The 15,967-nt window shown below is 43.0% G+C and overlaps 1 protein-coding gene across 1 annotated transcript in view; it reads right to left on the reverse strand.

Moving 5' to 3' along the window:
* The window catches only part of LOC124046497 (protein unc-79 homolog), a 45,419-nt gene extending 30,468 nt beyond the window's left edge, over positions 1 to 14,951 (reverse strand). Inside the window, 12 exon segments of the mRNA XM_046366922.1 lie at positions 270 to 298; positions 1,289 to 1,329; positions 1,527 to 1,615; positions 2,586 to 2,650; positions 3,074 to 3,203; positions 3,494 to 3,549; positions 3,690 to 3,785; positions 4,016 to 4,186; positions 8,401 to 8,518; positions 8,520 to 8,715; positions 13,061 to 13,181; positions 14,800 to 14,951. Coding sequence (XP_046222878.1) covers positions 270 to 298; positions 1,289 to 1,329; positions 1,527 to 1,615; positions 2,586 to 2,650; positions 3,074 to 3,203; positions 3,494 to 3,549; positions 3,690 to 3,785; positions 4,016 to 4,186; positions 8,401 to 8,518; positions 8,520 to 8,715; positions 13,061 to 13,181; positions 14,800 to 14,821 — 1,134 coding nt within the window. The 5' untranslated portion in view covers positions 14,822 to 14,951.
* Between the last annotated feature and the right edge of the window lie 1,016 nt (positions 14,952 to 15,967).

The raw sequence follows: 15,967 nt of genomic DNA on the forward strand, positions 1-15,967 counted from the left end.
TGTTGGCATGAAGGCATGATATTTATACACAACCAGCAATGACATAGCAAGGGAGGCCCAGCCACAGTCCGTGATTATGTACGCAAAGCCATCCAACAGAGAAGTAAACAAATACTAGCAAACAATTCTATTCACCGGTCTACTTCACTTGTTGCTCTAATATGAAGAAGAAAGGGGTACTCTTGTTTAGCCATGAGTTTTACCACTATGAATACTGCAAACAAACACAAACACAAACACATATCAATGCACCAACGTTCATGTCTTACCTTCTTTTGACAAATAGCAGATATCTCAGCTGTAAAAATGAGGCCACAGAGGTAGGTATTCAGTATAACATACACACAGACAATGGGTTCACTCTGCCTAAATAACTCCCCTCTGATTGACTCGATTTTGGGGGTATTGAGGTACATGTGTGCGTGTATGTACTTGCATATGTGTGTGAGAGAGAGAGAGAGAGAGAGAGAGAGAGAGAGAGAGAGAGAGAGAGAGAGAGAGAGAGAGAGAGAGAGAGAGAGAGAGAGAGAGAGAGAGAGAGAGAGAGAGAGAGAGAGAGAGAGAGAGAGAGAGAGAGAGAGAGAGAGAGAGAGAGAGAGAGAGAGAGAGAGAGAGAGAGAGAGAGAGAGAGAGAGAGAGAGAGAGAGAGAGAGAGAGAGAGAGAGAGAGAGAGAGAGAGAGAGAGAGAGAGAGAGAGAGAGAGAGAGAGAGAGAGAGAGAGAGAGAGAGAGAGAGAGAGAGAGAGAGAGAGAGAGAGAGAGAGAGAGAGAGAGAGAGAGAGAGAGAGAGAGAGAGAGAGAGAGAGAGAGAGAGAGAGAGAGAGAGAGAGAGAGAGAGAGAGAGAGAGAGAGAGAGGAGAGAGAGAGAGAGAGAGAGAGAGAGAGAGAGAGAGAGAGAGAGAGAGAGAGAGAGAGAGAGAGAGAGAGAGAGAGAGAGAGAGAGAGAGAGAGAGAGAGAGAGAGAGAGAGAGAGAGAGAGAGAGAGAGAGAGAGAGAGAGAGAGAGAGAGAGAGAGAGAGAGAGAGAGAGAGAGAGAGAGAGAGAGAGAGAGAGAGAGAGAGAGAGAGAGGGAGAGAGAGAGAGAGAGAGAGAGAGAGAGAGAGAGAGAGAGAGAGAGAGAGAGAGAGAGAGAGAGAGAGAGAGAGAGAGAGAGAGAGAGAGAGAGAGAGAGAGAGAGAGAGAGAGAGAGAGAGAGAGAGAGAGAGAGAGAGAGAGAGAGAGAGAGAGAGAGAGAGAGAGAGAGAGGGAGATGGCAACCTGAACGCTGATACTTGTTTGCTAACACTCACCTTGGGGCAAGAGCACATCAACAAGCCATTCTGAATGGTCTCTGTAAAGGTCACAGGAATATGTAAATCAAATTATAGTTAGCTGAGAATACCTCCGTTGAAAATACACTTCCAGCAAAGGAATTATGCAACCATGGTGATGCTTCTCCCTTGGGATAAAGACCAGAATAATGAAGCAGACAGCAGGTGATGTTTGGAATGGCATCTATGTGGAGAGAAAGAGGTTACAACCACATACCCTGCTATCCTTTGGCTGCACTCCTCACAGATGTATAGAGGAGGGGGCTTGTCTCCCAGTGCAACGGAGAGGGTGGGGTCGATGCACATCTATAGGGCGACAACAGACAGTTACTGAATCCAGATGGACTATACAGTAGTAGCAGTGATATCTAGCTTTAGGGGTCATAAGAAGTGTATACCACACCTTATTTCTCCACTGCTTGTGCCCTGACACGTGATAACACCTCAAACTCAAATGTGTGTGTGTGTGTGTGTGTGTGTGTGTGTGTGTGTGTGTGTGTGTGTGTGTGTGTGTGTGTGTGTGTGTGTGTGTGTGTGTGTGTGTGTGTGTGTGTGTGTGTGTGTGTGTGTGTGTGTGTGTGTGTGTGTGTGTAATGTCCACTTTACCTGTCTCTGCAGCTGGCTGCATGCATATGGTTCTGTTCAGTTCTTTATGATCTGTGCATGGCCCTGTATTAAGCTACAGTGCTTATGGCCTAGATGCTCAGATGGTGTTCTGTAATTTACTGCTCTCGCTTACAGGCGCCCTATCCTCAGGGGCGGCATGGGGTCATCGCTTCCAATTAGCCCCCCCCTTCCACACACACACACACACACACACACACACACACACACACACACACACACACACACACACACACACACACACACACACACACACACACACACACACACACACACACACACACACACCCTCTGCAATCCTGGGTAATTGAAATCCGGCCCCTGTCCCTGCCCCTGTTCCCGTCTCTGCTCTACTTGTCTGTTTTTAGCACAGTTGAGCAGAGACAGGCTGAGCATAGCAAACAGGCCTTGAGTTGGGTGGCCACTGATATCATTACCCCATGGAACTACCACAGTGACTCAAGCAATCCCTGGCTCATTTAACGTTGCACTTACAGCAGCAAACACCAAGACACTTTAACACACCATGGCAATCTGGCACATACTGTGTGTATTCACTTTATGTTTGTGTACACAATGGATGTTCTCATATATATCGGTCTTGTATGTGTTTTATATTGGCTACAGTGCACAGCAGTTACTCAGACGTTACCTTGACAGCAGGCTTATTGATGGCATTGTGACACTCAATGTGTTGGCAATGGATGGGATTCCAGGCTGTGGCAGGGGGAAATAGAATAGAGGGAGAGAAGGAAAGGGGAAAAGGTAGTGTGGGAGGAGGGTTAGACTGCTGCAACCTGAGATCTACAGATGTGGGATCTTATTTTGAGACAGTTTGCTACAGCAGGAAAATAATTCTGCTGCAACAGGAAATGTGGATTATTATGTGGATTATAATTAATGGACATTTTTGTTGTGGTTGATACATTTTTCGTAAAAGGAAAATCAAGTCTGAAATTTCAAAGTGGAAATTACAAAACTTCAGAAGCATTTTCAAACCTCAAATACACTATACATTTTAAATGTCCTGTATGTCCTGTATTGCTGGAATGTTCTCCTGCAATAGGGTGATCAAATAAAAATCCTACACCTGTATTGCATACAAGCACAGCCTGACAGGCAGACCATAAGCAACCTCACCTGTGTATTGCAGTCCACTGTATTCACTGATGGCTCCTGGGGGCTTTAGGTTTGGCCAGTAATGAAAGAGCATCTGCACGGCTGGAGGCTTGACTTGGGATGGTCCGTACGAAATGACATACAGCAGGTCCTGCCACAGCACAACACAGGCCATAGTGATGAGCTAACGTGTAAGACCGTCACAAAGCTTTTCACTGACACTTTCCATATCTACAGATGTAGGATCTTAATTTGAGCAAGTAAATAATCCTGCAGCAACAGAAAATGTAAATGATTATGTGGATTATAATTCATGGACATCACCCTGTTGCAGTTCTCCTTCAAGAGGGTGATCAAATGAAGATCCTACATCTGTATGAGATAGTTGTTTGGGCATCTAATCTATGTGAATTATGACACATTCCATTTGTGAACATATACCTTCCACACTTCCTGCTTGTGCTTCATAAGACACTCCAACAACTGACAGTGATATACTGGAAACAAATAGACAAAGATTTAAGTCACATAGGTGGCAGGTACAACACAGTATGAAATCAAAAGACATGCTGTGCGACATGACAGAAAAACTGTGACGTACTGTACTGGTTGGGAATAACCTAAGTTACACGTTTACCTGGGTTGGAAGTGTACTGCATAGCAATCATTAGCATGGAGGAGGCAGAGAGATTGACATATGCTGGGACGCCCCCTTCTCTTCTAGTGGAACCCACTAAAAAAGGGCAGAAAAGAGAAGAAACAACCCAAGCCTCATGAAGTAGTGCTTTACAGTAGGACACCAACCAAACAGTTCCTTGATGCACATTGATATTTCTGCTAAAAAGATATGGCTACTCATATTAAATTATACTTATCCCACTTAATGACTTGTCTTGAATTCAACAGTGTTTTTTTTCTCACATGCATGTAGATGGATGTTTGATACAGAGTGGCTGTACTCACATATAGCCATGGGGAGGAAAGAGGTGCTCAGGTACTCAATGATGTCTTTGTGAAGGAATGGGGGGAATGTAGCTAAAGTGGAGATCATAGTGTAGGGTAAAGTGCTGAGAATATCGTCACTGAGAAAGGGCAGGAGGCAAGTTGTTGTGTAAAATATGGACTGTCCAAGATCTGATGGGAGAAGGGAGAGCCAAAACGCACAAACACAGAGAGACAGAAATTCAATGAAATGTACATATTTTGCAAAGTAAATTAAAAATATAGCATTAAAACTTAAAGGAAACGCATAAATATATAGAATTTGTATAAATCAGACCTGTTCAGATATTTGTGTATTCAAGTATTTTCTTATTTTTCTATTCTGTGTTTTTGAGTATTTTCAAATACACATCCCAAAACAAGTACTTTTATTTGAGTATTTGAATGGTTATTTGTAAAAATCAAATAGACGACCAAATTGTATTTGAAAGTATTTTCATACTTTATTTCAAATTACTATTTTCCAAATTGCTGGGTTAAATGCATGGGAGTATATTTGAGTGTATTTTCCAAATATTTTCCAATATTCAAATACTTCAATAAATATGTATCTGAATACTTGTCTTGAAATATATTGAAAAGTAATTCAAATACCTGAAAAAGAATTTGAACCCAGGTTTGGTATAAAAACAACATCCTGAGAGAGCATTGTGATACTGATGCTTACACTCAGCAAAGGGTAGGGCTTTCCAGTCAAGAAGTTAGGCTTTCATGCTTTTACATTTTTTAAAACTAATCAATTAGTCATGAAACACTACTGTTGCAAACATTCTATATAGTCAGAAATACAGTTGAAGTCGGAAGTTTACAAACATCTTAGCCAAATAGATTTCAAATCAGTTTTTCACAATTGCTGACATTTAATCCTCGTTAAAAAATTCCATGTCTTAGGTCAGATAAGATCACCACTTTATTTTAAGAATGTGAAATATCAGAATGATAGTAGAGAGAAGGTAGCATTGCCTTTAAATTGTTTAACTTGGCCTCCTGGGTGGCGCAGTAGTTAAGGGTGCTGTACTGCAGTGCCAGCTGTGCCATCAGAGTCCCTGGGTTCGCACCCAGGCTCTGTCGTAACATGTCGCGAATTGGGAGGTCTGTGGGGCGATGCACAATTGGCCTAGCGTCGCCGGGGTTAGGGAGGGCTTGGTCGGTAGGGGTGTCCTTGTCTCATTGTGCACCAGCGACTCCTGTGACGGGCTGGGCGCAGTGTGCGCTAGCCAAGGTGGCCAGGTGCACGGTGTTTCCTCCAGCGCATGTGGTGCGGCTGGCTTCCGGGTTGGATGCGCACTGTGTTAAGAAGCAGTGCGGCTTGGTTGGGTTGTGTATCGGAGGACGCATGACTTTCAACCTTCGTCTCTCCCGAGCCCGTATGGGAGTTGTAGCGATGAGACAAGATAGTAGCTACTACAACAATTGGATACCATGAAAAAGGGGTCAAATTTAAAAAATATATATATTTTTTAAATTGTTTAACTTGGGTCAAACGTTTTGGGTAGCCTTCCACAAGCTTCCCACAATAAGTTGGGTGAATTTTGGCCAATTCCTCCTGACAGAGCTGGTGTAACTGTGTCAGGTTTGTAGGCCTCATTGCTCCCACACGCTTTTTCAGTTCTGCCCACAAATGTTCTATAGGATTGAGGTCAGGGCTTTGTGATGGACACTACCTTGACTTTGTTGTCCTTAAGCCATTTTTCCACAAATTTGGAAGTATGCTTGGGGTCATTGTACATTTGGAAGACCCATTTGCGAACAAGCTTTATCTTCCTGACTGATGACTTGAGATGTTGCTTCAATATATCCACATAATTCTCCTCCCTCATGATGCCATCTATTTTGTGAACTGCACCAGTCTCTCCTGCAGCAAAGCAGCCGCACAACATGATACTTTACGGTTGGGATGGTGTTCTTCGGCTTGCAAGCCTCCCCCTTTTTCCTCCAAACACAATGATGGTAATTATGGCCAAACAGTTCTATTTTTTTCATCAGACCAGAGGACAATTCTCCAAAAAGTACAATCTTTGTCCCCATGTGCAGTTGCAAACCGTAGTCTGGCTTTGTTATGGTGATTTTGGAGCAGTGGCTTCTTCCTTGCTGAGCGGCCTTTCAGGTATATGTCGATATAGGACTCGTTTTACTGTGGATATAGATACTTTTGTACCTGTTTCCTCCAGCATCTTCACAGGGTCCTTTACTGTTGTTCTGGGATTGATTTGCACTTTTCGCACCAGGGGCAAATCAAATAAAAAAATGTTTGTCACATACACATGGTTAGCAGATGTTGATGCGAGTGTAGCGAAATGCTTGTGATTCCAGTTTCGACCATGATGTAATATCTAACAAGTAATCTAACAATTTCACAACAAATACCTTATACACACAAGTGTAAAGGAATGAATAAGAATATGTACATAACAATATATATGGATGAGCGATGGCCGAACGGTATAGGCAAGATGCGGTAGATGGTATAGAGTACAGTATATACATATAAGACGAGTAGTGTAGGGTATGTAAACATTATATAAAGCGGCATAGTTTAAAGTGACTAGTGAAACATTTATAACATCACATTTTTTATTATTAAAGTGGCTAGAGATTTGAGTCAGTATGTTGGCAGCAGCCACTCAATGTTAGTGATGGCTGTATAACAGTCTGATGGCCTTGAGATAGAAGCTGTTTTTCAATCTCTCGGTCCCAGCTTTGACGCACCTGTACTGACCTCGCCTTCTGGAGGGTGAACAGGCAGTGGCTCGGGTGGTTGTTATCCTTGATGATCTTTTTGGGATTCCTGTGACATCGGGTGGTGTAGGTGTCCTTGTTAGCAGGTAGTTTGCCCCCGGTGATGCGTTGTGCAGACCTCACTACCCTCTGGAGAGCCTTACGGTTGTGGGCGGAGCAATTGCCGTACCAGGCGGTGATACAGCCCGACAGGATGCTCTCGATTGTGCATCTGTAAAAGTTTGTGAGTGTTTTTGGTGACAAGCAGAATTCAGCATCCTGAGGTTGAAGAGGCACTGTTGCGCCTTCTTCACCACGCTGTCTGTGTGGACCAATTCAGTTTGTCCGTGATGTGGAACTTAAAATTTGCCACCTTCTCCACTACTGTCCCGTCAATGTGGATAGGGGTTGTTCCCTCTGCTGTTTCCTGAAGTCCACGATCATCTCCTTTGTTTTGTTGACATTGAGGGTGAGGTTATTTTCCTGACCCCACACTCCGAGGGCCCTCATCTCCTCCCTGTAGGTTGTCTAGTCGTTGTTGGTAATCAAGCCAACCACTGTAGTGTCGTCTGCAAACTTGATGATTGAGTTGGAGACGTGCATGGCCACGCAGTCATGGGTGAACAGCGAGTACAGGAGAGGGCTGATAACGCACCCTTGTGGTGCCCCAGTGTTGAGGATCAGCAGGGTGGAGATGTTGTTTCCTACCCTCACCAACTGGGGGTGGCCCGTCAGGAAGTCCAGGACCCAGTTGCACAGGGCGGGGTCGAGACCCAGGGTCTCGAGCTTAATGACGAGTTTGGAGTGTACTATGGTGTTAAATACTGAGCTGTAATCGATGAACAGCATTCTTACATAGGTATTCCTCTTATCCAGATGGGTTAGGGCAGTGTGTAGTGTGATTGCGATTGTGTCGTCTGTGGACCTATTGGGGCGGTAAGCAAATTGGAGTGGGTCTAGGGTGTCAGGTTGCATGGAGGTGATATGACCAATTTGTAAGTCGCTCTGGATAAGAGCATCTGCTAAATGACTTAAATGTAAATGTAATGATCCTTGGCATGCCAACAAACTTCTGATGAAACAATAAAAGCTGAAATAAATAATTCTCTCTACTATTATTCTGACATTTCACATTCTTAAAGTAAAGTGGTTATCCTAACTGACATAAGACAGGGAATTTTTACTAGGATTAAATGTCAGGAATTGTGAAAAACTGAGTTGAAATGTACTTGGCTAAGGTGTATGTAAACTGCCGACTTCAACTGTATTAACAGACTTGCTATTGACAGATTACTATTCCCTGGTGCAGTTAATAGATACACAACATATGCTAGCCATAGCAATTTAACCTTTAAATGGCTTTTCTGCAAATACATTTTCAATGCATTTTTCCAATTTCACATTCTCATTTACAAAGAGAAAGCAAACAGTTAATACATGTTTACAGTACTACAGTATGTCTGTAAATTCCATGTTCTATGTTATCAACAAAGTGAGCTGTCAGGATCCAGCGTGTTCCCCATCACCCCATGCATCCCTTCAGATCATCTGTGGGACTCCTCTCTTGGTGGAAATGAGGCAGGGGGGGGGGGGTGGACATGTACAGAGGACACCCTGGCTTCACTCACCATGCTGACCGTGCTGCAGCAGGGGCACCAGGTCAAGCAGGGTCACGAGGGTCGCATAGAGCCCCTGATAGTCCAGAGAGGGGTACTCTGAGAGCTGAGCGTCCCGACTCTGCTGCCCCTGCCCCCCCGCGGTCTGACGGGGCATCACGCAGAACGCTGTAAAGGAGGGAGCGAGTAACTGTAGGGTTGATGGAACTGACTTGTGGTCTTAGAGATGGGGTGAGTGGGAATGGCACAGGAAAAAGACACATGGTCATGGGCACGGCCAAATTGGATGCTTCCTGGTTCTCCTTCCTGCCTGTGCGGGACAGAATGCTGCTCCGGGGGTGAGGGGGTAGGGGGGGGGGGAACAAGGGAAAAAAGAGACAACAAAGAAACAAAGAAACAGCACATTACATTGAAATGGCACTACAGAGACAGGGTAAATAGAAAAGAACTAACCCAGATAGACTCCACATAGGATGCAGTGTCTGTAATATTTCACTGAAGGCATGGGGAATTGTTCCCTGCTTTATCTGTTCAGTGTCATATAGAATTACTTACATTTTCTATTTCACTTTTTGTACATCTCTTTGTCTTCTAAAAACAAAAAATATGAACAGAAACGTTTGCAAAAACTGCAATGACCACTGCATCTCATGCGTATCTGGTGACAAGGAGCAAGAATGTAAAAAATGGCATGTTTTCAGTGGCAACCCCATACTTCTCCAAAGGGGAAACTGCCAATGGTTTTCCCTCTATGGCTGCTATATTCCGATCAGATCGATTCAGCAACCGCCATACAGTGAGGCCAATGGGCCATGATGTTTCTCAGGGAAATATCTCCTGTTTTGTGGGGCTGTCGTGAAGGACGGGAGCAACACCACATCGTTTAGGGAAAATACAGAGGTGGCACTTTGGAAACATGCTTCAGCTAGTAATAAATATGTGTGTGAGGTTAGATAAGAATTCATGGGTCACAACACATGTTTATTGCACCAGAGAAATGTCTGTACGCATACATTATGATACTGTGTCAGTATCATCAGGATTAATAATGAGATCCAACAGGCATATGGATTCGAGTCTCTTAAATAATTGTAAGAACTAATCTACGGTAGGGGAGAAACTATAATGACAAAGGAATAGGTTGTTTCAAACGGGATGACCGGTAGCATTATGTTTGTGAGCTAATGTGGAATGGACGTTTGTGTTTTCTGTCCCCTGGCAAGGTGGAAATCTCACCAGAGACGGAGAACGAGTTGGTTGGTTAGTGTGTGAGGATTCTAGCGTTGGGGAGGGGGAAGGGGGGGGTGGAGAGCCCTTCTCTTTCACTAAACATTATGTAAAAGAACTAAGCTTTTCTATCAGTAAAATGATTTGGTGGTACTTAGCATGAGAGCACAGATTACAAATGCTGATGTATTGTGTTTTTGAAAGGTCATTTATAGAGATAGAGGTATAGCAGTTCTAGAGGGGTGTGAGTAAGGAGATTATAGTGCAGAAATACAGAATAGTCTACTATTATAACATTTTACAATACCAACATCATTTCGCACTTTCTTTACTCTGACAATTCCCCTGAAAGTTATGCTCCGCAAGAATTTGGATATGTTGGACAGTTTTAAATACCAGTATCCAAAGTGTGAAAAGCGTTAACGTTTCTCTCGGGGAGTTGGAATGGATAGTCAGTTTAACAATCGGGGGGGGGAGGGTCAACTTTACATCTTGTGGAGTATGACTTAATATCACTGAGCCCTTTGCACATATCAAACTGCAGAATTCAATTGAGCAACCCCCCCCCCCCACACACACACACACACACACACACACAGACATACACGCACACAGACAAACCCACATACAGTACACAGACTCAGGTTATGCGCACACAGTTAGACGCACATCTCAAATCAGATAAAACATCCTACACTTCCAATCAAAGCTATATTCCAAATGTTTTCTCTAACTGTGGCAACGTGTAGTTGCTCTCAAGCATGAGTGAGCCACTGATTATAAGTAGCATTACTGTAACGAAGCATTAGCTCGGAGATAAAAATACTGTAATAGCCCCTGTTTTTTGTCTCAAATAGCTAGATGTGAGATTTTTGATTTCCTTTGAGTGTGACTTGTTCATGCCAGATTCAACATTCCATTATACTATGATACATTCCATTATCTGTTTTCAGTGTCAGTTGGTTCCTGACAGTCACTCTAATGAGTGATGGAATTTGGCATGGGGTCAGGACGACTGTGAATCCATGGCTCATTGATGCAGAGAGCTAGAGAGCTTGGCTGGTATGTGTTACTTTCTAGATGACTGGCTGGGAGGAAAATCTGGCAACTACATCATATTTGACTAATTTATGACATGTTACATAACACCCCCTTGGGGTAAAGCTCCTTAAATTGAGCCCAAGGGAAGCCCCATCCCTTTAAACGAATACCGTCAATGTCTTACACTGATTTCTTTCTATGCTGCAGAATTCATGAACTATTCATTTGTCCGCTCCATCCTCTGTCTGTGCGGGGTTCTTTCTTTTCAGGAACCTGACATATGCTCGTTCCAGTTTTCAAGCCTCAGTGCACCCCAGGCCAATGAAACACAGGTGTCTGTCTGAATGTCTGAGAGTCTACTGAGCAGTGCAGAGTGGTTTCAATGTGGGAGGCATGGCTTGATGTGTGAGTTAGGAGGGAGGAGATTTAGCTCAAGGAAAACACGAGACGAATGTTACAGTATCATACCAGCAGGATTCCCTTCACAACCCAACGATACCGCACCTCACAGACACAATTGTCATTCGAGTTAACTGCCACAACACAGGCTCGTACAATCACAGCCCCCATCACGCTCCATCTGTGCCAAGGACAAATAGGATGCCAGGCTTGTAACAACACACTCACAAGGGCTGCTAGCTCTCTCAGCAAAGTCAGAAAGATCCAGGATACTTTACCAATGTTTGACTTGAAAATAATCAGAATTTGGCCACAGTAAAATGTATTTACAGTACACTATTACTGTATGTCCACTGTGTGAGGAAATGAAAGGGATCGTCATAATCCCATACTTTTCATGAAAGTGGAACATGAAAGTTCTGTCTCCCTCATGCACATCCTTTTAGATTACTGTGCCTAATGATGATGATTTCTGTCGCCAATGATCAAAGCACAGCTCATTCTCACAGAGAGCTCTGCTCAAACTCAAAGCATTAAATGTCACATACTGCTTATGGCCATAATGGCTGCCCTGGCTTCTTGACCTGCCTGAGGGGACGTGTTGTTCCTTCCCATCCTCTGTCACAGCACATTGGGGACTTGTCAGACCCAAGGAGCCAGAGGACCAGACCTCCCCCTAGCCCCTTTGGGAGTGAGACTCCAGGACATCCCATGGACATGTACATCTAGAAAGCTAACACTGAACCTACAGAGGGGTTGAGATTGCCTATTTTTGTTCTTTTCTCAAATATAAAACAAACCATACCCGGTATAATCAGCAAGATAACATCATTATTAACATTTATAACCTCCTACTTGCAGACAACATCAACATAATTAAATCTACCAAAATTGCCATTATTGGCTTGTCTCAATTTGAGCATACTATTCCAAACAGCCATGGCATGATAAGAGGGGGAACATGTTGTTGACTCTATCATGCTGACCACATCACTCGCATCTCATGCGCAAGCTTTGCAAAAATAAATGTACACATACAGTACATGTTATTCAATCATTGCACCCACACTGCTCGCGCGACCCTCAGCAAGTGTCTGGCAGGCCAGGCGGTAAAATAGAAATAGGTTCTATTTGTGACGCTCAATGCGCTGCAAGTCCGGCCTCTCCCATCTCCTCATTGGTGTTTATGGGCATATATCCACGTGGGTGATTGAAAGATGAACTGACGTCCACACTCCAGTCGGTTGTAGTAATGCACCATAAAGTTGGTTGCCAACCGCTATATAAAGTTCAAAGAAGTCAAAAAGAAGCCTGAGGAAGGAGGAGAGATAACGTGAAAGGAATTTGGTATATACTGTTTTATCTGTGGATTAATTGTCGGAGTAGAGGACCTTGTGCATTTCAGGTAAAATAACAACCCAATGTTTCTATCCCAGGACATATTAGCTAGCAACAGCAAGCTAGCTAGCTAAATTGCCATAAATGTTTAATGCTTTTCGACCTGTCCCCAAATTAATATAATTGGTTCAGAGTTTGTTTTGATATTTCAACCTGCGTGTCCTGATCCTGATCATCATGTCTGGTGTGGGGGTACAAAATCAACATGGCGCGATGGAGCATGCACGCATCCAGTTTGGTCAGATTGTTACAGTGCACTGATGAGATACTGTAGGATCATGGTCCTCATACAGCAACATGAAGCATATGGTATCACAAAGGCAGAGGATGGAGCAAGACAATTCCCTCTCTGAAAATTACCTGAGGGTTTTCAACTAGGATTCTTAAATGATGATGCACACTATAAAGTTAAATTGTAGAATACCGTCTCCCATATTTCCACTTCTATCTTTTAATTCCAACTGACTTCCTACCAGCAGTAATCCTGCCTTATTGCTGTGCATGTATTAGAATTAGGCTTAACCACAGTCACCTCTCCTCTGAAACTAAACACCAAATACTGTTACACTCCTTTACTTCACCTGTGGTTCCAGCGCAGGCTACTTACCTGAGCAGGGTTTGGGAAAAGTATTTCAATGTGTTTGCAATGTCTGTTCCGGAGGGCACGGGGTAAATATTGTGTTGCACGCGGTTGTGATACTCTTGCAAGTATCTTATCTTAGAGGCAACTAAACAAGATAAAGAGCAGAGTGACAAACATATGACATCTGATGAAGCCTTATCACATCAGGGGGGGGGGGGCAATGGGTTATGGTTGGTACAGTATAAGCCTGGTCATTGATATGCTGCCCCATAAGCATGGCAAAGGGCGAGGGTCTCTGTGAACCTTCATTGTCTCTCTTTAAGTGGCATTTGTGTTTGTCCAGCTAGGTCACAACCAGCCCTGGAATGGGTCGTTTTGGTGCCATTTTGTGACTCAGAGAGGAATAGTGGTTAGCTTTCCCTGACCTGCAAATGACAAGTCCCAAAAATAACAACAACACCCACAGGCTTTGCTTGTGTGTGTGTGTGTGTGTGTGTGTGTGTGTGTGTGTGTGTGTGTGTGTGTGTGTGTGTGTGTGTGTGTGTGTGTGTGTGTGTGTGTGTGTGTGTGTGTGTGTGTGTGTGTGTGTGCGTGCGTGCGTGCGTGCGTGCGTGCGTGTATGTGTAAGTCAATTAGTGTGTTTAGGTTATCTACGAGGGTGTATGAGTGTGTTATTTTTTGCAAATTTCATAGCAATGAATGACAGCATTGCCAAAATAGGCTTCAGACACACTTTGCAAAACCAGAAATGTAAGCAAAGGTGTAACCTCATTCACAGGCTCACTTGCCTGCTGGGTGGACGAGATTAGCAAAGGTGCAAAATCTGGACATCTACTGTCTCTAGTTTTTGCCTGACAAAAAAACAATTTCAACTGTTGTTTTAAGGGCTAAATTTTGTGAAACTTGTGCAAACTAGTGTCCGACCAATTCAGTAATGTCTATGTACTGAAGGAAGGAGAAACAACACAAATCATCTATTGGCTCTAGTTGAAATGGTGATTATTTTCGTGCGATGTTTACAATACATAGCCTACATGGGACCATAGATTAGCCTATAGAACATTCTATTTTGCCCCAAACATGGCCAAGTACATTTCAAGTCGATATTGAGCAGGCTTTATACCAAATAAATGTAGATGGGCCTATATTAACTTGTTTCTTCCAGTTATTGCTATAGGCCTATTCGAAACCAAGTAACACATGCCTACTTGAGTAATGTTGAGTTCTCCAAGGTGTGTTGACTGACAACAACAACAAACCACCAATTGTTTATTACACTGTGCATTGATTCAGTTGATCATATACAGTGTAACCGCAGTATGCTTATCCACCTGTTTCAGACGCAAATGATGAAGAAAAAAACTCGTCTCATATTATGTCAAGTAAGTAAAAGAACAAGCAAAGCAACCACATTACTGATCGCCAATGCCACCATATTGTTTAGCAGAGCATTTGTCAAATCGACCTTGAAACCAATAACCTACATCTCTTTCTCCGCACCAACCTTTCTTTCAACGTGTCAATCAAAAATGAAAGGTTAATATCTATTATTATGTTTTCCCCATATCGTTGTGTTGACCACCGCCAGAAAATAGCGCATCCCCTACACTAGCCCCTACCTAGAGCCATCATCTGCAGAGCGAGTACGTGTTGCAACCTGCCTTAGCAACCGCGGTTTCATCACCAAGGACAGCTCCCCTCCTTCGCTTTCTTACTAGAAAATGACACCTAAAAATGGGTGGATTTTAAATAATGGTACTTACATTGCTCTGCTTTCGTAGACATTGTGGAAACACTTCACGAATCCTAAAACAAACACTGTCAAATGTTTTTTCCCCCTACGGTGCTGTTCCCCCTCAGTCTTGGAAAAGTGAATAATCCATCTCTCGCTCACAGGCTCGCTCTGGTTGTACCACTGCTTCCATAAAAAGCATGTTAACAGAAATTGCAATCAATTGCATTGGCCTTGTAAATAATTTAAATGCATGCGGTGGACATTTTTATAATTTGGGAATGTATATGTCATTGTGCTGATAGAAAAGTCAGACCCAAATCAGCACATACCTTTGAAAATGGACTGGTCCGACTCTGACAAATTGTCATTCAAGAAAGTGATATTTAACACCCGACTCAACACGAAGCTGCTAAAGCTCTTTTGAATCAGCTGAGATTCAAAGAGTGAGTTTCAAAGGTGGTGGTATACTTGCTCCTCTTAAACTATAGGCTATATATCACTATTTTACATAATTTATAATCCAGATGGTTTTCATAGATTTTGTAACTGTAATTTATAAAGAGCATCAGGGGTAGCATTTTTAAACAATGTATTTTGACAGTATGCACAAAGACCATGTTTAGGAAGGATACTATCAAACTACTATAGGCAATTTGAGAAAGGCAGTATGTAGTGGTGAAGGGAAATTGCTTCCTATACAGTGGGGCAAAAAAGTATTTAGTCAGCCACCAATTGTGCAAGTTCTCACACTTAAAAAGATGAGCGATGCCTGTAATTTTCATCATAGGTACACAAAATCAGAAAAGAAATCCAGAAAATCACATTGTAGCATTTTTAATGTATTTATTTGCAAATTATGGTGGAAAATAAGTATTTGGTCACCTACAAACAAGCAAGATTTCTGGCTCTCACAGACCTGTAACTTCTTCTTTAAGAGGCTCCTCTGTCCTCCACTCGTTACCTGTATTAATGGCACCTGTTTGAACTTGTTATCAGTATAGAAGACACCTGTCCACAACCTCAAACAGTCACACTCCAAACTCCACTATGGCCAAGACCAAGGAGCTGTCAAAGGACACCAGAAACAAAATTGTAGACCTGCACCAGGCTGGGAAGACTGAATCTGCAATAGGTAAGCAGCTTGGTTGGAAGAAATCAACTGTGGGAGCAATTATTAGGAAATGGAAGACATACAA

Source organism: Oncorhynchus gorbuscha, linkage group LG10 (assembly GCF_021184085.1).
Source record: "Oncorhynchus gorbuscha isolate QuinsamMale2020 ecotype Even-year linkage group LG10, OgorEven_v1.0, whole genome shotgun sequence".
Classification (NCBI taxonomy): Eukaryota; Metazoa; Chordata; class Actinopteri; order Salmoniformes; family Salmonidae; genus Oncorhynchus; species Oncorhynchus gorbuscha.